Genomic DNA, 27,794 nt, shown 5'->3' on the forward strand with positions numbered 1-27,794 from the left:
TAACTGATTACAAGTTTTTATTTCTTGGACATCACAGTCATGTTTCTGTCCTCTGAAATAAAAAGTCACTTTTCAGCTTTGGAAGGAAGTTTAAAATAATATTATTAATAATAATAATAGCAATAAAAAAACAACAAAGAAAAACAATCAAATACAAGATAGACCAGAGAATTTTGCGGTGCGCAAACAAACCGACAGAAAGCCTCGCAGTGTCCGACGCTTGGCGCCCTCTAGAGGTCATCTTTTGTCCTGCAAAAGCGCAATCAAAGCACTTGGTGTCTGCGGAGTATACTTGCTCAAGATGCTCCGTGCTCACTGACCCTAGAATTTGGTGTCATGTTGACCATTGACGTGTTTCCTGCGCCTCAGCAGAACATCCGCCAGGTGGACCACAGCACTTATTAGCAGAGAGGACAGGAAGAGCACGTCCATGCACATCCGTTCTCATGCAGGGAGGGGGCGGGGGAAAAAAAAGTGTCCATACATTGGTGCGTACGAACTGAAAGGCACAATCCAGTCACCTCCCCAATTAGGAATGAACATTTGATAGTCAAAACCCTTCAAAGTCGAAAGCAGGAATTGTCACCAGACGCTGATTGTCCTTGCCCGGCCGGCGGCATCCTGCGGGAATCGTCTTCATGTGCACACAAAGTGGCTCATCACCTTTTTTTTGTTTTTCAAGAAAAGTCAATTACAGGTTCCTTCAAGATTGCCCAAGTAAGTTGTGACGCAAGACCTTCTGTCGCCTTCACGCCAGGCTAGAAGATGAGAGGGAAGCCATCCGAGTTCAAAGGTCATCTTCAGCCAGCTGGGCCAAGTTGCTCGGACGTCGTCCGGTCGAGGGACCCGAAAACGAAGCCTGGCTTCCGGAATCCGCCGCTTGGGCCCTGCGGAAGCCGTTGCCTGCTCTCTGCGGCAAAACATTTGACACATCCACGGAAAGCTTTTCAGTATTATTCGAGTTAGCACGAGCGTCGCGCATGAAAATGCAATCGCTTCTGTCGACGTGTGGAAGAAAGCGATGCGGTGTTTGCAGGCTCGGCGTGAAGTTCCTCCTATTCAGCCCAGGTCGGCGCGTTTGGGAAACAATTATCTGCTTTGGATAAGCATCGCTAAGCCACTTCCTGCTTCCTGTTTGTGAGGTAGCCGGCCGCTCCAGCTTGAGTCAGAGAAGAAAACGCCGGACAAACTCCCGACACCATAAGAGACAAACTTTGCATTCGAAGAAAAAAAAAAAAACCCTTTCCCTACTTTGTATGAGTATCATGATTAAAAATTGATATTGCTCAGGCTGCTGCGAAAAGTCTCTCAAGACTCACCAGCTGCTCCAAAATTCTGTTCCCGGAGTCCTGAAGTATGTTGTTTACGTGCTACTCTCCTTTTCGCTCTCTTGACGATTACGTGTCTTTCCATCACAAGTTCCACCATGTTTATGCACGAACCCACTTTCCCCTCCGTGGCTGGCTTCAGGTAACGACTTCATTATATGGCTCTGTGGTTAGAAAAGTGCTTCAAGAAAAACACTTGTCTACACTCGCTTGGACCGTCAGGGTCAAGGTTGGCTCTTTTGAGGTAAGAACGATGTCAGACGAGAGAGATCAACGAATAATGTTAAGAATACGAGGTCCTAACCGAATCCTTCAGTTAGTCCCCGTAATTAAAAGGCAAGATCGTTAGAAAGATAACAAACCTGTGTGCTTTGCGGGGATGGTGCGTGGAGCCCGTTGGAAACGGTGCCACAGCCGGGCGAGTCAGACAAGGTCAGCTGAACGTGCGACGGAGAAACCGAGTCGGGAGGGCACGACTGCAAAAGGCGACGGCGGCGTTCAAGACCTTTCAAGAATGCGACGGCGTTCGGCGCAGGTGAGATCACCTACATCTTGCCGTAAGAAGGTCTCAGCGGCGCCTCCGGCCGGACCTTGACTTGGCAGGTGAAGGGCGGGCAGCGATATGTTGTGGGAATGAAGGGAGGGTAGCTTGTGGCGGTCGATGGAAGCCGAGGAGTGCGGTCGCAGGGCGCCGTCCGTGGACACGGGGGGTCTCATGCAGCGCCCCAAACTATTGGACTTGCTTTCCCGCCGCTGGTACTCAATGGGTGACTGCAAGGCTGACAAAAAAGACCATTTGATGATAAATCCCGAGAAGATACGTCAATGGGGGCGGAGCTAACCGTTGAGGAAGTTGCGCTGCGTCTCCAAGATGCGCAGCACGTCGTCCAGCCAAGCCCGACACGTCTCCGGGGACGAGGCCAGCAACTGGAAGCGCACCACGCTGCCGTCGGGATTGCGCGACGTCAACACAAAACGGGCGTCGTCACCTTCAGCGGGAGGCTCCACCCCCAAGCAGCTCACCTGCAATGCAGTCCAGGTGAACTCTCCATCTTGTGGTCAATTCACTTCCGCTCTTACCTTGATGTTGCTCTTGAAGATGTAGCCGGGGAGCGAGAAGCCCTTCTTCCTGTCAATGGGCTCGCTGAAGATGACCAGCTGCTCAAAGAGGAAGACCCTTCTCTCCTTGGCTCGGGACAGGAAGCCGCTATCCTGCTCGGTGACGGTGAAGGTGTCCTGCTGGAGCAGCTTCCCCTGGGCTGTGATCTTGCCCTTGTACCCGCAGCGTAAGAGAAACACAACAACAAGAGGAAGTGGCGCTGCTAAACTTAGCGCAAGGAGCCTCTGTTGGCCCTTTGCCTTGCCGTCCAAATCCTCGGGACTTACCTCAAAGCCTTGGAGTCGGCCCACGTTCATCATGTCGTTGCAACGTTTGGGCACGAAGCACATGACTTCCACCGCTTTCTGTTTGAAAAGTGAGCTGATAAATCCAAACACAAGCTCCTAACCGGTTCCTTCAGAACACCCACCTCCAATTCGTCCGTGTCCATCCCGGCTTTGATGGAATACTTCAGGAAGTCCTACGCAAATAAACACAGCGTGGCACCAGAACATTCCAGAGATCTGGACCCGTTTTCGTGGGCGCTCTGGGCACTTTGGATGTGCAAGCTCAAAAATGCTCACCTTGAGCAGCAGCTGGTATTTCATGATCCTCTGGACTGGTTTGATGAGCAGATCATTGAGCTGCAGTCTGTGACCCAACTGCTGACGCAATTCCTTGACGCAAAACAAAGAAACAAATCAAATGTGGACACGACAGCGCCAACCTTCAACGTGACACGTAAACAAAGCAGCAAATTGATTGCAAAGCGTCTCGTGTTACAAAACATAAACAAAGCGATGGAGTAAGCTCCTCACCTCAAAGTAAGTTTCGATGTACTCTGAGACAATATGCTCCGACTTGGGTTTGTTCTGACAGTACACCACGTACATGTGCAGACGTCGCTCCTGCAGGCCAAACAAAATTGGGCGAGAATATGGCACATTAATTTTTCCCCGGGACATCTACCTATCTAGCTAGCGAGCGAGCTATCTCGCTAACTATATGTATGTGCCTCAGTACTCACGTGTTTAATGAAAAGCTGACCCAGTCGCTCTGGCTCGGCCACACACTTCTCCAGCTCTCCCAGGAAGTAGCTAGAGAGGAAGAAACACAAACATACACACATGCCTGTATGCCCTAGCCATTGTTCCTTTGTCCTCCCCTGGAAAGAAAATGAGGCCTTACTCTTTATGCCAGTCAAATATTTGATGAATGTTCCCAAAAACAATCTTGTCTTTTCCCTTCATGTCCTCCGGTATGCCTTTGGAGTTCATTGTGGCCATGTAGCCCTGCAAGACAACCACGGAGGTGCTAATGGAATTTGGACAAAAAAAGAATCCATGACTCGTAAAGCTGGCTTGCGCATCACATGACTTTTTTGCAATCTTTGCATGCCCCAAAGTATTTGAAGCGATCTCAGGCACCAGCTCATAATTCCTCACATCTGTTTCAAACTGGAGACGGCACCCAAATGCCAAAATGGCACTGAGGAGGATTTGAAGTTCTTTGAGCTTTACCTCCACTATGAGGCCCAGGTCTGCTACATAATGCTTCTCCGTCTCAATAAGCTCCTTCAGTACGTACCTGAGAGACAAGAGAGACAAATGGGCAAACCATAAACTAAACTAAAATCAGACTTAAGCGGTGATCCAAACTCTTGACGAGAAGACCTACAAGCTTTTTTCAAGGGCGCTCCTCCGTTCTTCTTCGGTGTCCGCGGCCGAAGACCACTGACTGCAGGTGTCGTCCATCAGGACGGAGCCGCTGTCGTCCGGAGCGACCGAGCTGGACTGGGTGTCCAGAGTGTCCTGAGGACGCACAAGACGTGTCAATCAAAGGCGGCTGGTGCGGACCGCCATTGTGGCAAACAACGGCGATAAAGCGCAGGCGGGGACGCCGTAATGACGCAGGTTGCCGAGGTAACCGGCGCACGACAAATTCGAACGAGAAGATGATCTGACGGAGATGGGCGAACCTGACAGATCAGTCAAAGAAATGGAAGGAAGAAGATGAGGCGATAAACATGAAAAGTTTGCGGTGCCGCTGACAGACGAAGCCGCCGAGGAACCTGATTGAGTTTGGCGCCCGCAGGACGAGCAAAACGACGACAGCAGGCGGAGAAGTGGCGGGCTGATTTATGAGCTCGTCAAGGTTGTTTTCCTGTTTACCATCCGACGTTTGGAGGAGCCCACAGGCATGGCCGCCGCTCTACCTTTTCATTTCTGATGCGGCACTCACAACAAGAGGGCGCCCCCAATCCTTGAGATGCCGTTTTCCTGGAATTCACAATTTACCGGGGCCACAAAAATGATCCTATTCCTTTATTTTTAGACACTGGCTTGTTTATGTTCCTTGGACGCTCCAAAGCGAAATCTAAATCTACGGCTGTCTGTCTTTGCTCAAATCCATGTCAAGCATCACAGGTCAGGTCAAGCGGAGCCTCCCAAATTGGAACACAAAACACACACACAAACACACACCGCTCCCGCAACCAGAAATATACACCTAATCGCCGAGAAATAAATACAGACAGAAATGTGGGTGTGAGAGTGAGTGAGTGAGTGAGTGAGTGAGTGAGTGAGTGAGTGAGTGAGTGAGTGAGTGAGTGAGTGAGTGAGACAGCGACAGAGTGAGACACCGAGAGAGTGAAAAAGAGAATAGAGAGAAAGAGAAAAAGAGTGTGAGTGAGTGAGTGAGTGAGTGAGTGAGTGAGTGAGTGAGTGAGTGAGTGAGTGAGTGAGTGAGTGAAAGAGAAAGAGGGAGAGAAGGAGTGAGAGAGAGAGAGGGAGGGACAGAGAGAGAGAGAGAGACAGCGAGACAGAGAGCGAGAGACAGAAAGGGAGAGAGAGAGAAAGACAGAGGGAGACAGAGCGAGTGCGAGAGAGGGAGAGGGAGAGAGAGAGAGAGAGAGAGAGAGGGAAAGCGAGAGAGGGAGGGAGGGTGAGAGAGAGAGAGAGAGAGAGAGAGAGAGAGAGGGAATGCGAGAGAGGGAGGGAGGGAGGGAGGGCGAGAGAGAGAGAGAGAGAGAGAGAAAGAGGGTTGGAGGAGGTAGGTGCACAGCAGGAGCGAGCGAGTCTCCTCGGAGACGGCGAGACCCCTGGCTGGTTTTGCCCCTCCAGGAGAGCTTGAGCCAAGCTGCTTCCCTGATCACATCCAGATGTGCCCGCAGAAAGACGAATGGCCGTCTCCCCCGGGTCCATGTTTTATTTTTCAGCCAGCCAGCCAGCCAGCCGGCCCGTAAATAAGGAAAGCTGCATCTTGGCGAGACAAACCTTGACAACATAACTGCTGAAATGTTCCCCTGGAGTTGCGTGACCACAAAATAAGTCCAACGCCGGCTGACGGCTGTTGCTTCGATGAGTTCTTTGTTCTCTCTGTGTTTTACGACCATTTATCAAGCGTGCCGTGCGGTCTCCATGAAGTCATTCCCAAATCTTTAGTTGGGCTTGGCGGTAGCACCCATCATTTGCTTTGGAAGAGCATCGCGTGTGTTTGGCCTGCTAGTTCTCCCCGTGTCCAAAAGTGGAGAACCGAGCGCGGTTTTTGTCGTGGGTAGCCAAAAGAGAGCGCCCGACAACTTCATGGGGGGGGGCTGTTTCGATAAGAGACAACAGTGTGTCCAAAAGCGTTCTCTCCTTCTGTTCTCTTTCTTTCAAGATGGCTGACCTCAGTTTTCTTATTTGGGCCTTTTCATGATAATCATTTTTGCTTCAGATCTTTTTTTCTTTCAACTGGCAGAGTACAGGCAGGCAGGCCGGATCCGAACTAAAAGCCAAACGGAGACGCCGGTATGTTTGATGGCGACATGAAAGCATTCTTACCAAGCATCCGGTGTCCTCAGCGACGGCATCTTTCAGCCATTTTCTACTCGATGCTATCCGAGACTTTTTGTAAAATGTGAGTCTGGCTTGAGACAGGTTGCTCCCCGTGGCTCGCCGCCACAGACAATCGAAGACTGCGCGACTGACTGACGGGTTCCTTGTAACGCAAATTCTAAGAATTATTTATTTGCTTGACTGGCAATTCCACTTATTGATCTTCTTGGAAAAAAAAAAATGGACGCAGAAAGCACTTCATTGTCAGCCTCGATCGGACCCATGTCAAGGGGAGGAGGAGGAAAACGGGGGGGAGATGTTTGGAAAAAGCGGGTCAAATGTTCTGTTTGTTAACAAAACAATTGTGAGTGAGAGAGAGAGAGCGAGAGAGGGAGAGAGAGAGCGAGAGACAGACAGAGACACAGACAGACAGACAGACAGACCTGCGTGTGAGGCAGAGACGTGCAGCCAATGAGCGAGTCGGTGATGTAGGCGGGGGACTGGAGTGTGGCCGGCGACAGATCCTCGGGGCTCGCCAGTCCGTCTTTCCACTCCTGCCGTACACCAAGACAGAAAAGTAGCTTCGTTAGTCATTTCAGGTGAACTGCAGCTTCATGTTTTATTAATACCAGCTAAAATGTTGGAGATTCATTTGAATCACAAAACGAATCATGTGACCTCAATTGACCTTTTGCTAAGCGCTGCAATCAGCATTGAAATATTTCACGCAGAGACAAGCTTTTTTTTTTTTTTTTTTGGCTATTAAGCCAAATACTGCATGATTAATGATGACATCATCACCAAAGCGTTTCGGAGCAAAGTTCAGTTCATAGCTAAGGACAAGTAAATGATCGCTCAGCATAAAGCTCACCAGTTCCGTCTGCGTGACGGGCAGGATGGCGAGAGGCTCGTCGGGCCTGAGGGAGCCGCCCGGATCCTGGCTCGGACTGCGGGACGGAAAAGGAGGAGGAAGAGGAGGAGTCTTTCCCTCCAGTTTGCGGATCTGACGCTCGCCTTTGGCCCCGACGCTCAGCTTGCGAACGGGGTTGCTCAGCCATTTCTTCAGCGTGCTCACCGAGCGCTTGGAGCCCGGCGAGCTGGGCGCCGAGCTGCTGGAAGCCAGCGGAGGCAGAGATGCCACAGAGGTGGAGATGCTCCCCTCGCTGCCTGCCGCCGTCGAATACGAGTCTGCGGGAAGAGCAAAAGAGGTCAAGCGCGGCCGGGCCTCCGAGACTCCAACCACGTCACGCCGGCTTACGCTGCATGTTCCATCAACGGTGGAGCAAAAACGGCATATGTGAGCGTTTGATGAGTGCCCGCTGAAGCAAAACGGAGGGCACCACCGCAGGTTGCTCCGACGTGGAAGTGAGCGAGAAATAAAAACAAAGAGTGGATATATAAAAATAGCCACACACACACACACACACACACACACACACACACTCCCCGAAGACACAGCTGTGTGAGCTTTGTTTACAGGAAGTGCACCATTTTCACTTGGTCACGTGATGAGATGAAAGGTAGAAGAATGTGGATGAAGATGATGTCAGACGTACGAAGGAAGCTGCACTTTTGAGTTCGTCCAAAAAGAACCAGGATGTTTGCTTAGGACTGTTTTTTTTGCTTTTGTTTCTTTTGTGTCCGTCGTTACCCCCAAACCCAAGCACAATGTGTTCAAATATGCGACGCATCCAGCTGACCTCAGGTTTGACCCTGGATCGCGATGGAGAAACACTCTCCCGGCTTTTAGGATTTCTAAAAGCCGACAAAACCTTTGGCCACTATCTCCTTTTGAAAGCACCAAATATTCTTTCCAGGAATGTTATCGGGGCTGCAGTTGCGTTGGTACGCGTCTCCCAAGAAAATTGCCTTGATAAAGTTGAGCGTGGAGACATCGCGCTCCCTCAACTCAAATTCCAAGTAGAGTGAAACTTGAATGCGGGCACTGTGGCTTCAATTTGATGTGAGCGTGGATGATTGTCCTCCGAATATCACCTTGCCTGATGTAAACACGACTTTAAAATCAGACATGCTTTACGCTTCCACAAGAGGGAGAGAATTTCCTCTCTCATCTGAGCAGCGTGTTTCCAGCAGAACAATCGCTGGAAGCGGACGTGAAAAGGAAGTCTGACTGGGAACTTTGCATGCTAGAAACTCTTGGAATTGGATAGTTGAGGCTCGCAGCATTTCTGAAAGTCCCACCAAGGCCGAGAGAGCGGCTGAAACTCTTCAGCCCGCTGAATCAAGTACCGTATTTCCTGGACTATAAATCGCCCCGGAGTATAAGTGGCACCAGCCATAAAATGCATAATAAAGAAGAAAAAGAGTATAAGTCGCATTTTGGGGGGAAATTTAATAGATAAAATCCAACACCAAGAACAGACATCTTGAAAGGAAATTTAGATTAGAAATAGAATAGGCAACAACAGGCTGAATGGTGCGCTATGCTAACATGACATAAACACAAACAAGGAACTGAGAAAAAGCCTGACGTAAGTATAAGTCGCACCCCCGGGCAAACTATGAAAAAAAAAGTCCGGAAAATACGGTACACATTGATATACACAACACGCCGGATTCATCACCTCCACATCTGTCACCATGGCAACTGTGGTTTCCCAGCTGACCCGATAAAGCTCAGGAAACCTTCAACTAGGTGCCGCGGAGAGAGCTGTGGAATCTTTTAGTCACAGCAACGGGAAAGCACAAAAGGAAAAAGACGTTCAAAGCAACACGCTCCCCCGACTGACGTCCTTGCTTATTTTACATTACGCACCCACACATTCGGGGGGTGTCATCTTCCCACTCTCCCTCAACCCTGCCGTGTGCTGATCGTGCCACACGCTATTCATTGGGATAATGGAGCCTCAAAGCAAAGCTTAGCTACAGCCATTTCCTTAATGCAGCTTAACTACGGCGCTAGCTTGTGACAGTTAGGAAACATCAAACTCCTCTCCTTCTTCTCATTTGGAGATGGAGACTGCTGCTTTGCTCACTCATCACCTTCATTGCAACCAAGATTCATGGAAAAATCCAAATGCAAAGTGCACGGTTGAGATTGGGGCCATTTGTTTTTGCTAACTTTGTCGTGTTTTCAGAAAGCTCAAGGAAAACAAGTTTTCACAAGCTCAATTAATGTGGCGGAAGCAAACCCGCTAATTGTAATCAACAAACCACTTGCCCAGTCACGTAACAGGGCGACCGCCGCCATATTCTCCAGAGGCTCGTAAACCTTTGACGTTTGGCACAAAAGAGGAGAGCGGGCAAACGTGGAACGTCAACAAGAAAAATGAGCGCACGGACAGACAGCCAACCTTTTCCTTTATTATTGATCATTTTCTCTGAGAGCTGCTGAGCGGACAAATCAGGCTAAAAGCACGGGCGCTAATGGAGCATCCTTGTTCGCAGCAACTCCACTTTCTCTGTCCTTTCAACGGCACCACACACACACACACACACAAGGCAAGCAGATGCTATCAATAACGCCCCCCCCCCCCCCACGTCGCAAGTGCGGGGCTGCACAACATCACACACACAAACAACATCCCCTTTCTCGCCCGACAACTTTATTGCGCTCATCCCTGGTGGGACGGCTCGATTGCATTTCAGCTACTCAAAGGAAATGGACACTCAGCACGCAGGATGTGCAGACTGAAAGGGAGACAGCCAGCCAGGCACTTAGTATCAGACGCAATTGCGATAGACTCCATAGTTTACCAGCTGGAGAAGACATTTTCCAAAGCTCCACCTCATTGTGGCTTTTGGGAAGTTGCAATCTTTTTTTGTGACATTTTTGCGTGACTATGCGCGTTGACATTTGATTCATGCAGACCTGTGATTCATACATAGCGGCCGGTACTTGTCTCTCCCACCCTTCCTCTTTCCTCCCGCATCATCTGACCCCCCCCCCCCCCCCGAATCCTTTTTCCTGCCACTGCGTATCAGTCTGCGCTGCACTATTGCCCCTTGGATGTCAGCACACAAGAACGAGGAGGTGCAAGCGTATTTCCAAATCGACCTAAAGGCATCATTTCTTACCTATAATCATCAAATTTCCCTTTGCAGATTTTAAAAGCACGTCCCGTCTGCGTAAAAGCAACAAGGAGGCAGACGAGGGAACGGAGATTTCCTGTCCTCCTACTGACCCACTTTTGGAATCAACACACCGCCACGCTTCCAGGAGCACACGCGCGCACGCACGCGCAGTTAAGTAACAGAGGAAGAAGCCAGTCCGTGTCAAGCATCAACGAAAACTCCAGAAGAAAAAGCCTTGCCCGAGTGCCATTAGGAAATTTGGGAGAGCCGCTAAACGGCTGGCCAAATTCTGGCCGACATTGCAATTTGTTCTTGTTTTGTTAGTCTGTCCTATTTAATGTCCAATACACACAGAACAGAATCATCTGCTGAACAAATACCAGAGAAGAACTGTGTCAGATACAACCAAAAAGTCCGCTTGCGTGTTAGCAAGCAAACACATCATCACGATGATTATGACGGAAGCTGTGGGATTGACGCGACGCACTGTGAAGTTCTTGGATCGGATATTCTTTTACACCAAGTTTGGGCTGTGTTCTTATGTTACAACTCATTCTCACGCCTGCACATGAAGGACTGGAAAATAACCCAAATCAAGAAAACGTAACCGATCTAAGCAGATCGTGAACCCGCAAGTTTGTTAGCAGACTGCTAACAGCTGATTTACCGGAGAACAGCTGATTGAGCTGTCAAAGAGAGCTACGACCAACGTGAGCAATATGGGGCCGAAAAAAAACCTAACCATGTCCACGGAGGAGGTCGAGGACATAAAAAGGTCACTTGACTTCCTTTCGGAAGAAGTTTCTGCTGTAAGGATGCAGCAGAAGAACATCTTGGCACTGGTGGAAGAGGTAAAGACGCTCCGTATGCTCAATGCTGAGAAGGACAAGCGGCTTGCCTACCTTGAAAGTCGGGTAGCGGACATCGAGCAATACACAAGACTAAATGACATTGTCATCACGGGAATAGCGATCAAACCTATATCTTATGCAAGGGCAGTGACGGCAAGTAACGATGGATGTGAGCAACATGCAAGCTCAGCCGAGCAACAGGTAGCTGAGTTTCTGCAAACTAAAGGAATAACTATGGACTCCAACCAGGTCGAAGCATGTCATCCACTGCCCAGAAGAAACAGCAACGACAAGCCTGCAGTCATTCTGAAATTTGTCAACAGGAAGCACAAAGTTGCACTTCTAAAACAGGGTAAGTTGCTCAAAGGTACAGACATCTACATAAATGAACATTTGACAAAGACCAATGCGGATATTGCAAAGAAAGCACGTCACTTGAGAAGAATGAAAAAAATACAGAGTACATGGACCAGAAATTGTAAGATATACATCAAGCTTAATGGATCACCAGAAGAGGCCAAGATACTGATGGTGAGGAGTATTGAGGAACTGGAAAAGCTCGAATAAGTATCCTCAACTGGAGTGGACTTGGAACTGAATGGAGGTAACAACACAAAACACAAACATAATGTTCAGGGACACTACTCAACCTACATCAAGCAACAATGGACAGGTAACACAGTGGATACAAGAACATGAACAACTCCAACTGACGTTTGATTACAGTGAAAGCAGCACTCTGGACATAGATCAGGACATCGACCCAGACAATAATTTCTTCTCCACCACAAACAACACATGTTATTATTACAGCAATGATCAGTACAATACGGACATCTTAACAAAAGATAAGCTATCTATTATCCATTTCAATAGCCGGAGTCTATATAAAAATTTTAGTAGCATTCGGGATTACTTAAACACATTCAAACAATCATTTAATATAATAACTATTTCTGAGACCTGGATTACGACTGAGAAGGGAATGCACTTTGAGATGGAAGGCTATGAATTCATATGCAACAACAGACAGAGCAAAGCGGGGGGTGGTGTTGCAATCTATGTTGATTTGAATATGAAATTCAAGATTGTAGAGGCTATGACACAGGTGGTGGACAATCTTCTTGAATGTCTCACGATACAGATTTGTGTTGAAAAGAAAAAAGACATTATTATAAGTTGTGTCTATAGAGCTCCTGGTTCTAGCATTGATACATTCACAGAATGGATAGAAAGTGTGATTATACAAAAAGGCAATAAAAATATTTTTATTTGCGGGGATTATAACATTGATCTATTAAACCCAAATAAGCAACAAAATATTGATGATTTTTTAAATTTAATGCATAGCCTGAGTCTCTTTCCTACAATCACTAGACCCACGAGAGTAACATCACAGAGTGCTACTCTGATAGATAACATATTCACCAATATAATAGAAAACAGGACAACAAGCGGGTTATTAATTACTGATATTACTGACCACCTTCCAGTGTTTACAGTATATGACAATAATTTCAAATCTGAAATTGGGGTGTATAAACAACAAAGAAGAATTAGGACAGATGAGACAATTGCTACTCTAAAACATGAATTAATGCAACAGAACTGGGATGCAATATATGAAGAAAAAGATGTAAATAATGCATACCATAAATTGATGACTATATTCACTTCATTATATAATAAGCATTGTCCAATCAAGGAATATAATAAAAAAACTAAATATAAGGACAGTCCGTGGTTGACGAAAGGCTTAAGAAATGCCTGTAAAAAGAAGAATTTACTCTATAGGAACTTCATAAAACAGAGAACAGAAGGCGCTGAAGATAAATATAAGAGATATAAGAATAAATTAACTAATATTATAAGATTAAGTAAGAAAGAATATTATAAGAATAAATTAGAGGATAACAAAAATAATATTAAGGGGATATGGACTCTCCTAAACCACATTATTAGAGAAGGTACCGAACAACATAAATTACCTAAATATTTTGTTATAAATGATACTGAAAATTATAATATGGAAGAAGTGGCAAACAGTTTTAATCAGTTCTTTGTAAATGTTGGGCCTCAAATAGCAAAAAACATACTGATTCCAGCGCCAGATGTTGGCAACACAGATAAATTAATAGAAAAGAATCCTCACTCAATGTTTTTGAAGGCAGTTGATGAAAATGAAATCATTAACATTGTGCAACAATGTAAAAATAAAACATCTACCGACTGCAATGGGATTGATATGATGTTAGTTAAGCAAATCATTGAGGGGATTTCAAAGCCACTTGTGTACATCTGTAACTTGTCATTTTTAACTGGTACATTCCCAAAGAAGATGAAAATTGCTAAGGTCATTCCTCTTTATAAAACTGGGAGCAAACACAACTTTACAAACTACAGACCTATCTCAATATTGCCACAACTTTCAAAAATATTGGAAAAGCTTTTTAATAGTAGAATGGATGGATTTTTGGAAAAACATAAATTATTTGCAGAGAACCAATATGGTTTTAGAGTAAACAGATCAACAGCACAGGCATTAATGGAATCAATCGAGGAAATCACAGATGCAATAGACAACAAACAACATGCAGTAGGAGTTTTCATTGACCTCAAAAAAGCTTTTGACACAATTAATCATAATATACTATTCAATAAATTAGAAAAATATGGGATAAGGGGATTAGTATTAGACTGGATAAAGGATTATCTGCGAGAACGGCAACAGTATGTAAAGTTGGGTAATCACTGTTCTGGATATCTGGAAATAGCTTGTGGTGTTCCACAAGGGTCAGTTTTAGGCCCTAAATTATTTATTTTGTATATAAATGACATGAGCAAAGTCTCTAAAGAACTAAAACTCGTCAACTTTGCAGATGACACAAATATTTTTTGTTCAGGTGATGACATCCAACAAGTGGAATCAATGCTGAATGAGGAAATGAAAAAAATAAAAATGTGGTTCGACTGGAACAAATTATCATTAAATGTAAGTAAGACCAAGTTTATGGTATTTGGCAAAGCGAATATAAAGATACGAATAGAAATAGATGGAAATGAAATTGAAAGGGTGCAGGAAAACAAATTTCTTGGGGTTATAATGGATGACAGGCTTAGTTGGAAGCCACACATCAAAAACATAAAGTCTAAAATTTCAAGAAGCATGGCTGTCATATACAAAGCAAAAGAATTACTGGATTATCATTCACTTCGTACACTTTATTGTTCTCTAGTCTTGCCCTATTTGCATTACTGTGCTGAGGTTTGGGGGAATACTTATAAAACTTCACTACAGCCACTTATCATTCAGCAGAAAAGAGCAATAAGGACTATTCATAAAGTCAACTACTTGGAACACACAAATCCACTTTTCATACAATCCAAACTATTGAAATTCACTGACATAGTATCTTATCAAACAGCAATCATCATGTATAGGGCAAAAGCAAAACAACTACCAGATAATATCCAAAACTTATTTAGGCATCGGGAGGGAGGTTATAAGTTAAGAGGGAATCACAACTTCAAAATCTTAAACATAAGAACAACCTTAAAAAGTTTCTGTATAACTATAACCGGGGTCAAACTATGGAACAATCTAAGTGAGGAACTCAAGCAAAGTCCAAATATCCACCAGTTTAAAAAAATGTATAAAAATATGTTGTTTAGCGGGTACAAAGGTTAAGAGTGCCAAAGGGCTACACACAAGTAAAAATGAAACAGAACAATAAGTGTGCAAGTTTGTCTACTTGTGTTATATTGTAGAATTACAGAATAGTATGTTGAATCATTGGTTTAATGGATGAAGTCAGAAAGGAGTAGGAATCTAAAAAGCTATGCTTCCTCCTACTCCTTTTCGAGCATTCTTTATTTTTTTTATTTACTTATGTATTATTATTATTAATTAATTAATTAATTTAATGTATTTACTTCTATTTGTTGGTTTATTTTTTGTTTGTTTTGTATGGATTTATGTGGCACTTTAGAGTGTTATTTGTTTTTGTTTTTTTGTTTTTCTTTTTTGTTTTGGATGTTCGAAATAAAGATATCAATCAATCAATCAATCAATTATCCAGGCACACGCCAAAGAGAGAGAGGGGGGGGAAATGACGCACACGTTGGCAAACAAGGCTGACATTAAGTCCAGCAGGGCTGAGAACACAAAGCAAAGTGGTGGTCAGGATACGAGCCAGGTGAGATCAGAGTCCGAGCGGTACCTACGATCTCCACTTGTGTTTTTGTATCACGCTAATTTGGTGAGGCCAAGGAGCGCACAAAAGGAGCAGCTCAAAGCTTTCCAGACAAATATTGTGTCATGATTCTCGACTTCATCGCCATGGCAACCAAAGTCAAAAGAAGAAAGTGAGAGAGAGACGCACAAAATATGAGACCATGGGAAGATGAGAAAACAAAAGACTCGCCGCTTTGTATGTGTCATCATTAGCATCGATTTTTTTTTTTTTTTGGTCAATGTTTCGACCGGAGCAGCTGCGATTGTTGTTATTTGGAAAACAATACGCTTTTGCTTCTGGCCATGAGGAGGACGTCAGACCAATACACAACATTTTTCCACTCACACAACAACACACTAAACAGGACCACAGGCAAATGTGACACACACACACATGCTTTTGGCCGCAGTCTAGAATTCATATCGTTACAGTGCGCTCGCTAAGGTTTTTGCACGCCAAGTAAAAAGAATTACAAGTGACTTTGAAAAGCCACCTAAAACTTGATTTCTACAAGCAAAAGATTTTCCAACAGGTGATGTTGTCAGGAATCGGAACGGACCAGGATTGATTGGAGAACTCAAAAGACAGACTACAAGAAGCTCGACTAGGAACGAGTATAACTGGACAAAAAGACAAGAACGCCAAGCCAGACGAGAGACAAAGCACATCAATGATCCAACAGGGAGTGACACGCAGACAGGACTTAAATACGAGACAGGTAACGAGAGGCAGGTGACTGTGTTTAGTACATGGATTGTGAGTTGACACAGGAAGGGAGGGGCGAGTACACAGACGGACAGAAACCATGACAACCTACATATAATAAATAACACAACCGGGGACGAGTCGTGACAGATGTGACCTGTTTAGTATACGGCAACGACGCAGCTCTCAGACTATTTGACAGTGGTAAAAAAAAAAAAAAAGAAAAATTCTACTCTTACAATCCTAACAGACATCAGTTGCAAAACAAATCTACTCTTACAATCCTAGCAAACATCAGTTGCAAAAAAAGTCTACTCTTACAATCCTAGCAAACATCATCAGTTGTAAATAATAATAATAATAATTCTACTCTGACAATCCATCTTCAGTTCTAAAAAAAATACAATTTTACCCAAGAAAAATGAACATCTTTGCAGTTTGGTCGGATAAAAACTGCATCTGCATCTATTTGTTTCTCTTAAAATGAAAATAAAAGTTGTTGGTGTAACATCTCCCGTGTTTGAGAACTGCTTACAACAACACGTACAAAAAAAGTGGATCACAAGGTTCAAAGGGGAAAAAGTATGGTTTGAAAAAGTGGCCTCAGAAGTGGCTGCTGTGGGAGAATTCTTGCTAAACAAGGTATGGAATGCACTCCTGTCTTCCATAATTTCTTCCCTCATTCGCCTCCTTCTCACATTTACCAATGGCGCTTTGAGGAAGCCAAAAAGAGCTTGCAAGTTGGAGGAAAGCTGTGCGAAAACCCATACGTCCGGAAAAATTGAGCAAAAAAAACGCCGAGCAGAAAAGAAGAGAAACGTTGCACATCATTCATAACCGGCAGGAAGGGGAGGGGGGAGGGGTTAGATTCCAAATCATGCAACACGGGTTGCCACAGGTCACCTCGTCCTTTTCCCCCCCCTCTGTCCTCCGCCTGCATGCGCGAGGCAAGGAAAAACAAAATCATAGGTACACGGCGGAAAGGCTGGGCGCAGGGTGGGCTCGGGGGCAAAGATTAAAAATATCTCGGCCGGCACACAAGGTCGGGGCGCAGCAGTGCAGCGGCAGCATACCTTCAATTCGGCTATTTTGGTTGTTTTTTCCATAATGTCTCTAGTCTGCCTTATAAGCTGATGTGAAAAACAGGTTCTCCAGCTGAGACATAAAAAAAAAAAAAAGCCACGCTGCAATTTTCCCCCACTTTTGCCAACAGGGCTGCTCTCCGTCACAACGCAAGCCATTTGTCACAGTGAAAAGACGTCGACAAAGTGGCTTCATTTGATTTCCAAGTGCTTGTCGGAAAATGCCCAAATAGACATGGTGCTCACAAAACAAAGAGGCCAAGAATTAAACTAATTGTTTGTTTTTTTAAATCTTAAAAAAAAAAAATCTTGAATTTCTTCTTAAACATAGGCCAACAATTAAAATAAAAAATAAATCTTAAAACTAAATCATAAAACAAAGAGGCCAAGAATTAAATTTAAAAAAAAGTAAAATCTTGATAAGAACCATCAATACTTTCCGTATTGTGTGTGTTTGTGTGTGTATCTTTATGACACGGCTCAGTCAGCACACAAGCTGCGCCTTCCACTGGCTCAATCATAAAGCAGAAGCAAAACAGCGAAGGAAAGCAAACGAGCAGCCATCAAGAAGCGACCGCTGGCCCACGTTGGGGTGGAATCGTCCATTCAAAGCAAGAATTCTGTTTTGGCAAGGCAATCACAACACTCTTGCATGACTTGCTCCATGACTCAGCATTTTCCTTTTACAAAATAACTGTGGATGCAGGAGATTTCTATGGGGCTTCCAACATGACCATGTATGCATAAGGAAAGCACGTTTTGTGTTGTCACTGGGAGTCTGTGCGGCTTTTTTTATGTGAATTCCTTCTCACGTTTCCTAGTCGGGACTCTCGAGCGCTTTAGGTCCGTCTCAAAAAGCGTCTCCTCACAGCCTTTGGCTGTCAGATCTTACAAGAAGCTTTTGAAAGTGTGTTTTCCGCTAGCGCTAATGACAGCTAGCTCTCGGTATAGCCGCTGATGTAAATGATGGTGTGCCAATTCTTCTGTCGTGGGGGAGGAGCAAGACTCCAAAGGTCCGACCAAACCTGGAAGGGGGGAGGATCACGAGAACTAAAATGCACAGCAATAACCTAAATATGTCCAGTGGAATGTATTTTGAAACAACGACTTTGTTGCGGCGTGCAGATCGGTGCTAATATCATCGCACAGCTGACTTGTAGCCATTTTCCGTAATTATGGCTCCCGCTGTTGGGCATCTTCCCAATCTTTCCAACCTCCGTGCCGTCGAGTTCAGATGAATAATCCCTCCTCACTGCCATTGGATCAAGTTCCGACATTCTATTTCCCTTCATGCCAAAATTGTCAGCCGTAAAACAAAAGTAACGCAGCCCGTTTTTGGATCCATATTAAATCCAATGTGCTTCCTGCTTTGTGGCACAAAAAGAAGAGGCGGCCTACAGAGAATAAGCCGATTGAGTTGCTTGTTCTCGTAAAAGACGGCCACCGCCAGCGTACTTGAAACAAGATCGTAAATGATCAGATTAAGTGTGCCACGCTGGGTTAGGAGAGGGGAGGCAACGCAATGACCCGTGGAGCGCCAAAGAGCATGCACATTGGGACATCATGGCCGACAGACACGTCATGACGGGATGACTCACGGCCGTCATTTCGTCCGCCTCAGTGGCTTTTGAATGAATGGGATGGATGGATGAAAGGATGGATAGATGGACGGACGGAAGGAAGGACGGAAGAAAGGGAGGGAGGGAGGGAGGCCTTCGTACAAGCCATTGATGAACAGCCAAGCACATGAAAGAAAATGAAGTCGTTTATAACGGAGCCCATGCTCAAGAAATCTCTTTAGAAAACTGGCTTTTCCAAATTTCAAAATCTCTCGCCCCTCTGTGATGACAGATGGTCTTCTCCGACGCTTGCGGGAACATCTAATCCTCATCGCAAACTTTATAGATTACCTAGAGTGGCACGACGAAAAGATTCCACGGGGAAAGAAAGTTCACGCCCTGCCGCTCTCTATTCCTCAAGCAATGCGAGCGACTCTACGTGGTAACGAGCGGGCACGGGCTTCACATGACCAGTTGAACCCAGAGCCTGCTGCACACTAGGAACGGAGCCAATTCCTACTCAGACTGTAAAACAACATGGAGTGCTTTCCGCTTCCAAATGTCAACTGGAACGCCGTGACTTCTCTTCAGTCTTCCTCTTGGGTCCAACGCACGCTTCCAGAACCTGATGGCAGCGTATTTGCCGTGGGTTGGGAACTCCAGGCCATGGAAAAGTAGAATATCTATTACATAAGAGATTAAACTCAAGGAATCTCTGGTATTTAGCCAAGAACGCCAGCCAATAATATTAAAGCCTTCTTTATGAAGACCCCCGCCCCCGAGACCCCCTATATGCGCGCAGCCTCAGCTTGCTATTTTTCCCTTTCCGAGCGCCCACCGCCCGTTCTTTTATTAACTTTGTGATGCCGTGTGGCAAACGGCGACACGGACATGGCTTCCAATGAGAGCGCCGAGTCGGCGCCACCCGCTGCTTTGAATGGAGCTTCCTACTGGACTACTGCTTCATGACAACATACGGCACAGTTGGCGTGAAGGGGGGCGGCATTCCCCCTTGCGTGTTTTGATGCAGCCACGTGCCGCGCATTCCCGACTAACGCGGCAAGAGGACGCTTTGCGACTCCACCTCACGTAAACACACACTCATCCATCCAGCTTGCTTTTCATGGAAGAATGTGTGATGCACGTCCTCCTTTCCTGTTCCATCTCTGCTTGCTTTACACGAGGAAGACGCACTCTGAGGTGTGTGTGTGTCACACCTGTTGCTTTAGTGGGAGGCTTTCACTTATTAAATCAGAAGATGGATGACGAGTAGAGAAGCTAATGCGGAGGAGGGAGAGGAGAGCAACTTCAAGCGACTGTGTGACTGTGTGTGCGTGTGTGACACTGACCTCTGACCCGGGCATAGCAGCAGCCACACTTAGTCAGGACTTTTCGGAACAAGTGTTGGCAGCCACAGCAGCCTCGGTGGTGGCGATGGCGACGGTGGCCCCCTTTCATGCTGTTGGACCATGAGCAGAGGTGGGCATGACCCGCCGCTCCCCCGCCCCCACCCCCTGCCGTTAAAAGTTCCGATCCCAGCGGAAAGCAAAATCAGGTCCGTTTGGCCTCCTCCTTTAGTTGACTTCACATCCACAGTCCACAAAAGAAGACGCAAAGAAATCCAGCGAGCGGGGGATGGCCAGCCATTTTGCGCTGAGCATATCGTCTTCAGTTTTTCTTGAATGTAGTGCGCTGGCTCGCTCGCCGCTTGTGTGAACTGCCTGCTTAAAAGACAGACTGCTTCAGCCAAGAGAGACAGAGGAGGGGAGGGGAGGGCTGAGGATGGAGGGTGGAGTCTGCAAGCTCTCCTCACTGGCTATTCCAGGAGAAGGTTCCCACTCCCCTCATTTCGGCTCTTCCTGAACGCCCCCCGCCAATAAAGCACAACTCGCCTTTCCATCTCAGCTGTTTTTTTTCCTCTCTTGCACCAGCAGATGAAAAGTTGATCCCCTCCCTCCCACCCGCCGCTCATATTGTGAACGGAGGAGAAGCCATGTTAGGTCGCAGGTGTCATGCGCTGCCGTTTGCTTCAAAGTGACATGCAAGAATGTTCTTGCCTTTCCCGGCGACGTCTGTGTTCGCTCAACACGCGCAGCTTTTCTTTTCTCTTTGTAATTCCGTGGAGCGAGCCGTGGGCTCTCCAATTTCACTATGTTGCTTTGCTTTGCTTTGTGTGCGTGTGCGTGTGTGTGTGCGTCCTGACAGTTCATCTCCAAGCTCAGTGACTGGCTAATGTGTTAGGAGAGACAAACAAATCCCAGATGTCGTCTCTGCACAGAGACGAAACAAGCGAGGCGCTTGGGGATCTGCTTTCAAGGTGCACAATGTGCTGAACAAGATTCCGTATGTGACGCTTTTGTCTTTGCTCCCATTTCTCGGGAGATGAACTCAAAAAGCAAAGACCTTTTCACCCTGTCCGGCAAGATGTGGCATCTCACTGCAAGATTCTTAAATAAATATAAATAAAATTTAAAAAATTAAATAAATAAAAAATAATTAAAAAATAAATAAATTAATTAATTAATTAATAAATTCCACAAAGTCAGCTCAGTACAAAGTGATGTCTGACGTCAATTCTCGTCAACGGTAGCCCAGTACAAAGCGATGTTTGACGTCTATTCTCGTCAATGGCGGTGAAGGAATTAATCCCAGAAACGTCTCAAAGGGCTTTTAACATGGCCACAGCTGACAATTATTCTCGAGCTCATCTCAGCATCACGCAGACAATTTGACAACTTCATCTGAAGCCACTCTGTTTGGAGTGTGCGCATCATGTGGCTAAGAAGCTTATGAAAGAAAAATCCTCGAGGTGTGCTTATGAAAGAAAAATCCTCGAGGTGTGCCGCGTTATGCCTCGCTGCGACACCTTCCGTCACTCTCAAAAGTTCTCGGACGTCGTTGCATAAGAACAGCGAGATGCCTCGTAAGACTTCAACTCGAAAAGTTGATTACACGCCACATGTGCTTCAAATAAAGCAATTCAAATGAGCATCAAGGCGTTCCCGCCGTCGCTTCAAAAGTCAACAACATTCATAAATGTGAGGTTGAAATAAACTGACAAAGTGTGATAGCACAAGACGCCCAGTAGGGGGCGTTAATAGCTGTTGCATAACGGACATCGATACCGTCCGCGTGGTGTCGGCTTACTTGGTAAAAGCTCGGCACGTTTGTCGAGGAGCTGATAGGAGATTAAATCGTATCGTTCATGTCGTAAAATGGCAAAGGCGATACATGCAAAAAACTGTGCAGGAATATGGAAAATCGTGCTCATGATCTAGGGGGGGCGTGCATTAACACCCTTTTGTCTCTCTGCTTTTATCTCGCCTTGACTCCCCCCACGCATGCCCCCCCCCACACACACACAAAAACAAAAGCCCAGCGCAGCACAGAGAATTGAGCTACCGAATGGCAAGCTTATTGACGGTGAGCTGTCTCGGCGAAGCGACGCATCCAAATTCAAAGTGGCTTCAAATCAACTTACGTAACATTTGTTTGGGCAGGAGACAGTCGATCCGCATGCAAGAGACAAATTCAGGAAGGAATATGATTTGAAGAGCCCAGACGGTGAACTCAGATTTTTCTAAGTACAAGTAGAGAAATTATTATTCTAAATTTGCTTATTTTGTGGGAGTGGCTAAGACGGGCCCCGATGTCACAGAGTTTCTGACACTTCTTTTGCATCGGTCGCTGACAAAAGTTCTTTTCATTTTCGAGCAGTCCTTCTGATATATTGGGTGGGGCCAACCCAAGGGGGAAGGGCAACGCAATACTGTGGCTTTTTTGACCTGTACAAAAAGATTGTGGAATTGCACATCCACGACAGTAGATGGCAGCGGTGCTCTCATTGTCAGCTCAGCAGTGACGCATTCAGTTCTTCACCCCCTACCCATCCACCACCACTGACATTAGCCTCTCCTCAGTCCATCAGCCAGCTGAAACCCTGCCAAAATATGCTCACTTCGATTTTTTTCCCCCTCTCCTATTCCCTTGCCTATTCTCCCTCTTCCTTCGTGGCAAAGCTGAGAGCCAATTAAGGAGAAGGGGTATCCTAGACATGTCGACACGAGGGGGAGCTTTTTGGCTGCCGTCCCATCTCGAAACGGGAGCCACCGTCAGGTTAGCATCTCTCTTGTCCTGCACGACGTTCGCTTTTTTCCCCAAAGACGGAGAGGGAAACGAGTTTGGGTGGGCTGCATCTCCATCTAGCAGAAGAAAAGTCCCACTCTGTAGGATGTGATGGGGCGCATCAAAGTCAAAATGAGTCAAAATGTTTTAACCTGAGGCCCTTTCACCGCAATGCCACTCAGCTTTAGCTTTAGCTTTAGCTTCAGGTCGATCTCTGCCCATGTAAGGTCACATGCCGAGTTCCTTCCCAGGGGGCCTCCAGGATCGGCACTCTCCCAACCTCCAGCAGAACTTGATCGAAATGATTTCATGCTGCTCACGTGACCTCACACTCATTGGAGAGTGTTGGAAGATCATGTTGGACGTACGTGACAGTGTTGAAAGCGGTCACGCTAAGTAAGACGAGGACAGCTCCTCTCAAGACGCTCCTTTTGCCTTCTTGTGATTTCAAGAGGTTGTCGTCAGGTTTCGTGCCAACACTGGTCAAGATTGCAAAAAGAGATTTCAATCAAAAATTTGGATAGTTGGGTTCTGTGCTGTGATTCCTCTCAAGGCACGTGAAGGCGTCTTGAAGACGGAACAGATGGCCCTTATGGCTCTCCGGAGCATGGCAGAGCCTTCTCCTCATCCCACCCCTTCCACACACACACACACATACACACACACACAACAACACGCTGACCTCGGCGTGACAAAGCATAGCGGCGTGCAATCACACGTCCACAGTGGCTTCATCCATGTTTGATGGCCTTCCAAGAAGCGAGCTCATTCACGTACGTGCCTCAACTACATCGAAATTTACGAGCAAGAGAAAATAGTAAAAAAATAAAGTTCGCTTTTTAATGTGGAAAAATAATTTTGACTTCATACAGCAGTGAAAAAAAAATCGCCACGTTTTTTGCTTCTCAGGAAGCGGCAGTAATGTTCGTCGTTCTTCACAGAGGATAAAGAATACGCCTGTGAGTGTTTTTATAGTTGATACTTGCGTCCAAATATTTGCCGCTTAAAAGGTTATACACTGCAACACAAATGCTAATTGTTACCTTTTTTAGGGTTATTCTCATTATGCGTTAGCATTAAGCTAGGGGAAGTTGAGGTGAAGTTACGTGGTTGCTTGAAATCCATCGACCGGGAGCTTGAAACCTCATTTTCGGAAAAATTGTTCACTATCTGACTAAAAGCTGCTGTTGTGTTCCTTGTCAAGTCAAAGTGAAAAAATATCGCCTCATCTGGGTCCTATTCTCACAACACAAGGAAAGTTGAGTTATAAATGACGGCACCACTACATTTAAGAACTATCTTTACAATTTCCACGATAACTAAGCTGTTGAATTAGAAGAAAGGCTTTTTTTTAAATCAATAAATATTACGAGAATCCAATTTTCTAGCTTTTTCTGACAGGCATCTCTGTGAGCTGCGTTGCAATCCGAATTTTATCGCTTTTAGCTTTTTGTCCAACTTCCCCCTACATTGTTGGAATATTCCATACATGGCAGTGGAAAAAGTCTAACGTGAACAAGTGTGAGGTAGTCCAAGTCTGCCTCTTGTTGTTGTGGTCTGGCCGTCTTCCTGCCTTGTCTTGCCCTCATTTTCCATGCAATTTCCTATCCGGAGGAAATTTGGCCTATATGCACAGGCGGAAGAAGCAAGTTCTCTTTTGGTCACCTTGATTCGACATAACTTCTTTGTGTTTGTTTTTGGGAAAGAAAAATTGGAGCAGTTTTTCAAGCAGGCCATTTGAGATAAGCATCGCGGACAGCTTCCTGTCGCCCTCGGCGGGCCACCTCTTTGCTACACCAAGCGTTGACTTCCAGAACAGTTGCTGGCCCACTCGTATGCTCCACAGGGTAACTCACACGCTATACACACACAGCACCCAATCCAAACTCTGATCCAGAACAAAGTTCCTTTTGTTCCACTGCACTCAAGGAACAAGGAATGGCACACACATGAAGTGCCTCAAGAAGTGCCACCAACGAACGGGCAACTTACACAATTGGCCGCAAACCGAGTTCCTTCTATTGCCATTGTGAAATTTCTCCCATCACGTCCGCAAGTCAGCAGGGTAACAAATTAGAATACGTTTTGCAGTTTCAATTTTATATTTGGTTTTTGGGTGGGGGGGCAACGCATTTCGGGTGGAAAATGCTTATTCAAAGTTTAACTCCATTTTTTTGTTTCCATAATGCATTTAAAATGAACGCGAATTGTATTTGGATGTTTTGGTGACTAACCTCCGTGTGTCCACTCGACTGCAATATTACTCACTTATCGGCACTACTTAGATTAGTCCCCCTTCTAATCCATATGGTATGCAATTAGTTGGACACTCACTGAGTGATCCTGCAATTGAAAAATACACCAGATATAGAAAAAAATAATTTAAAAAAATGATGAATACTCCAGATATTAAAAAAAATAATAAAAAAATTACAAATACAAAGCGTTTAGAAAATAATATAAATTAACAACTCTCTACTAAAAACTAATTAAAAAAAACTCAAAAAATAAAAAATCTAAAGGAAATAAAAACTAGCAATAAAAACAAAAAAGGTTATAAGCCTGTTTTGAAATGCGGCAAAATTAACATTGTGTGCTAATATTTTGGTGCTCGAGTGATTGAGTGCCTCATGGCGGGTGGGGGGGTTCGTTTTACAGCCTCCACATAAAGACGGAAAATCCAGCGAGCGGGAAGCTTTTGTTGCTGGTGACTGGTTAGGTGAGGGCCAGTGTTTGGACGAGCACGGCGGGCGGAGCTTTCCGGTCCTACCTGTTCCTTCTCGGCAGCGCTCCCAATCGGGCTCCCAGCGGCCTTGGACGGGCCCCCTCTCCTCTCGGCGTGATGGGAGGTCCGCCTCGCCGCCCTCCACCAGCTGCACACACACACACACACACACACACACACACACACACACACACACAGAGCGCCTTTGTCAGAGGCAGTCCTGCTCTCCTGGAGCAAGTCTGGCTAAGAGTGATTACGCTCTCACAACCACAAAAATCTAACAGTCACGCTTGTATTTTTCCATAAGGCTTTCCCGCTTTCCTCCATCAGCAACAATTGAGTGGAAGGGCAGAGGTTTCAGTCTGCCGACGCTACTCACTGTTATGGCGTGATGGTTCCTGGCACGGGAGCTTCATTCACAGGACTCAAACAAACATTGATCAACCGAAAAAGAAGAAGGGAAGACTACCAGACAGTCTGTGGAGTAATATAATGCCAGATGCTTTCTGCTAATGATGGTGATGTCATGTTCACGTGGCTCTTTATAGGCCCCCGAAGCATATTTGGATGTGTAGGTCACAGGTCACATCGAAAGAAATGCGTGTTATAGCTTCATGAAGCTTCATGAAGCATCATTACGTACAATGTGGCTCTCGAATGCCCGGCCCGAGGCGCCACAAAATGTGGATGTTGAAAAAAAAAAAAAGCCAGAAAGCTCTTTCTGAAGGCCTCTTTTAATGACCTTTGGAAAGCTGGACTCTCAACCGTAAAATAAAAAATTTGAAAAATGATGTGTTTTTACCTCTTCAATTATTTTCTTCTGATTGTTGCAGTTACATTAAATGATGCTGTTTTATAGATGATTTTTTTTACCAACTGCAGCATTTATGATCACCCACAAGCATCGTTGCAGCCGTGACAGCTTGTCAACTGCATATGCAAGAGCGACATTGCACTCCATGCACCTCATATTACCACGTGTCAATGAGTCAATCGCCTGATCACCTGACAAGCATGCCCCGACCGTCGATGAAAGATGTCAATCATGTGCTTGCAACTCACCCAAGCTTGATTGGGCAATGCCACCGAGGTCAGCATGTCAGCCATGGCTCCCAACATCTGGTCCGTGCGTCCTTGATTCTTGGGAAGCGCCTTCATTCTTGCCTCCGAAGAGTCTCGCTTGTTCTCTTGTTCCATCCCCAAGCGCAGCTTCTAATGAAAAGCTCCTGTGCAAACACGCATGGCAGATTGATGGGGGCCTCCTCGCTCCGTCTTCCTCTGCGTCCGCCGCAGCCTCTTCTGGAAGTGTCCAACCGGTTGGCCCAGACTCGTCCGTCGCTCTCTCTGGAATCCTCCCGGCTGGTTCTTCATTGGCTGCGCAAGATCACCGCCCCCAAACTATCCTCCCTTCATCTATCATTACTTTCCCCCTCTCCGTGTCTTCATGACACGGATCCCTCAGATTAGCTTCATTTAGGCTACGCTTCTTCTTGCCTTTCTGTGACAAATCCAGATCCACCTCTTCTCAGCCAGTGACACGGGGAGAGTGTGAAGTCTCAAGCAGCAGGGGCAACCCCAAATAAGGTATGAACGCAGAGCCCCTGAAGCCCATCTATTTCTGATACCATCAGCAATTGGACCAACATCTCCACTCAAGTCCTTGAAATGACCACAATGAGCAATTCACTATTTCCCAGTGTTGCAAAATGCATCCAAAATAAAATTGGATGAAGCCCATGTGTTATCTGTTTGAAAGTTCATGCCGTGTTTAATAGTCAATCGTCACAGTTATTCTTCCAACAATGAGAGTCCATGAAGATTGCTCAAGTCTCACTGCGGTTGCCAGGAAAGTCTTTTTTCCAAAGAAGGAAGGCTTTGCATCACACTTCCAATAAATACTGAGTCTTCTTCTTTTTTAGAGATCACAGTATCAGATCAAGTTGCTGGAGAATGCAGGCAGGCAGGCAGGCAGGCCTCAAATTGCGGCTGTCTTCCAATCATATGGATCTTTGAGCTTAGCGCAAACCTCGACTTCTATGACTTTGCCTCCATTGCCCTAAATGTCCAAAATTTGCTGTTAGTTCTCCATCCATCGGATTGATTCCCGGAGGATCCAGTAGCAGACTGAAAAAGTCGGAGCTAAGTGCTGGTAACAGTCCTGGACAAAGTGCCAAGAGTCTAATATTAGCCGTGTGTGTACACAATCGCTCACCAAACAGGCTAAACTTAGCA

General features: G+C 45.8%; 1 protein-coding gene across 4 annotated transcripts; it reads right to left on the reverse strand.

The window, feature by feature from the left end:
- arhgef25a (Rho guanine nucleotide exchange factor (GEF) 25a) lies at positions 1 to 27,723 on the reverse strand. Of its 4 annotated transcripts, none has more exons than XM_037268478.1 (17): positions 26,625 to 27,723; positions 25,608 to 25,710; positions 7,117 to 7,433; positions 6,689 to 6,799; positions 4,105 to 4,238; positions 3,948 to 4,014; positions 3,616 to 3,719; positions 3,455 to 3,524; positions 3,246 to 3,335; positions 3,012 to 3,104; positions 2,858 to 2,908; positions 2,715 to 2,792; positions 2,409 to 2,600; positions 2,171 to 2,351; positions 1,878 to 2,107; positions 1,691 to 1,804; positions 1 to 910 (listed from the first exon to the last, which is right to left on the reverse strand). In XM_037268478.1, exons 1-17 carry the CDS (start codon positions 26,757 to 26,759, stop codon positions 788 to 790), a joined length of 2,193 nt encoding a protein of 730 aa, XP_037124373.1. In that variant the 5' UTR covers positions 26,760 to 27,723; the 3' UTR covers positions 1 to 787. The 4 variants fall into 4 exon arrangements, with proteins under 4 accessions (XP_037124373.1, XP_037124398.1, XP_037124379.1 ...); XM_037268503.1 differs by lacking the exons at positions 25,608 to 25,710; positions 26,625 to 27,723 and adding an exon at positions 20,062 to 20,604 and having other exon boundaries at positions 7,117 to 7,192; positions 7,321 to 7,433; XM_037268484.1 differs by lacking the exons at positions 25,608 to 25,710; positions 26,625 to 27,723 and adding an exon at positions 20,062 to 20,609.
- Positions 27,724 to 27,794: the final 71 nt, after the last annotated feature.

This window comes from Syngnathus acus, chromosome 2 (assembly GCF_901709675.1).
Source record: "Syngnathus acus chromosome 2, fSynAcu1.2, whole genome shotgun sequence".
In the NCBI taxonomy this organism is placed as follows: Eukaryota; Metazoa; Chordata; class Actinopteri; order Syngnathiformes; family Syngnathidae; genus Syngnathus; species Syngnathus acus.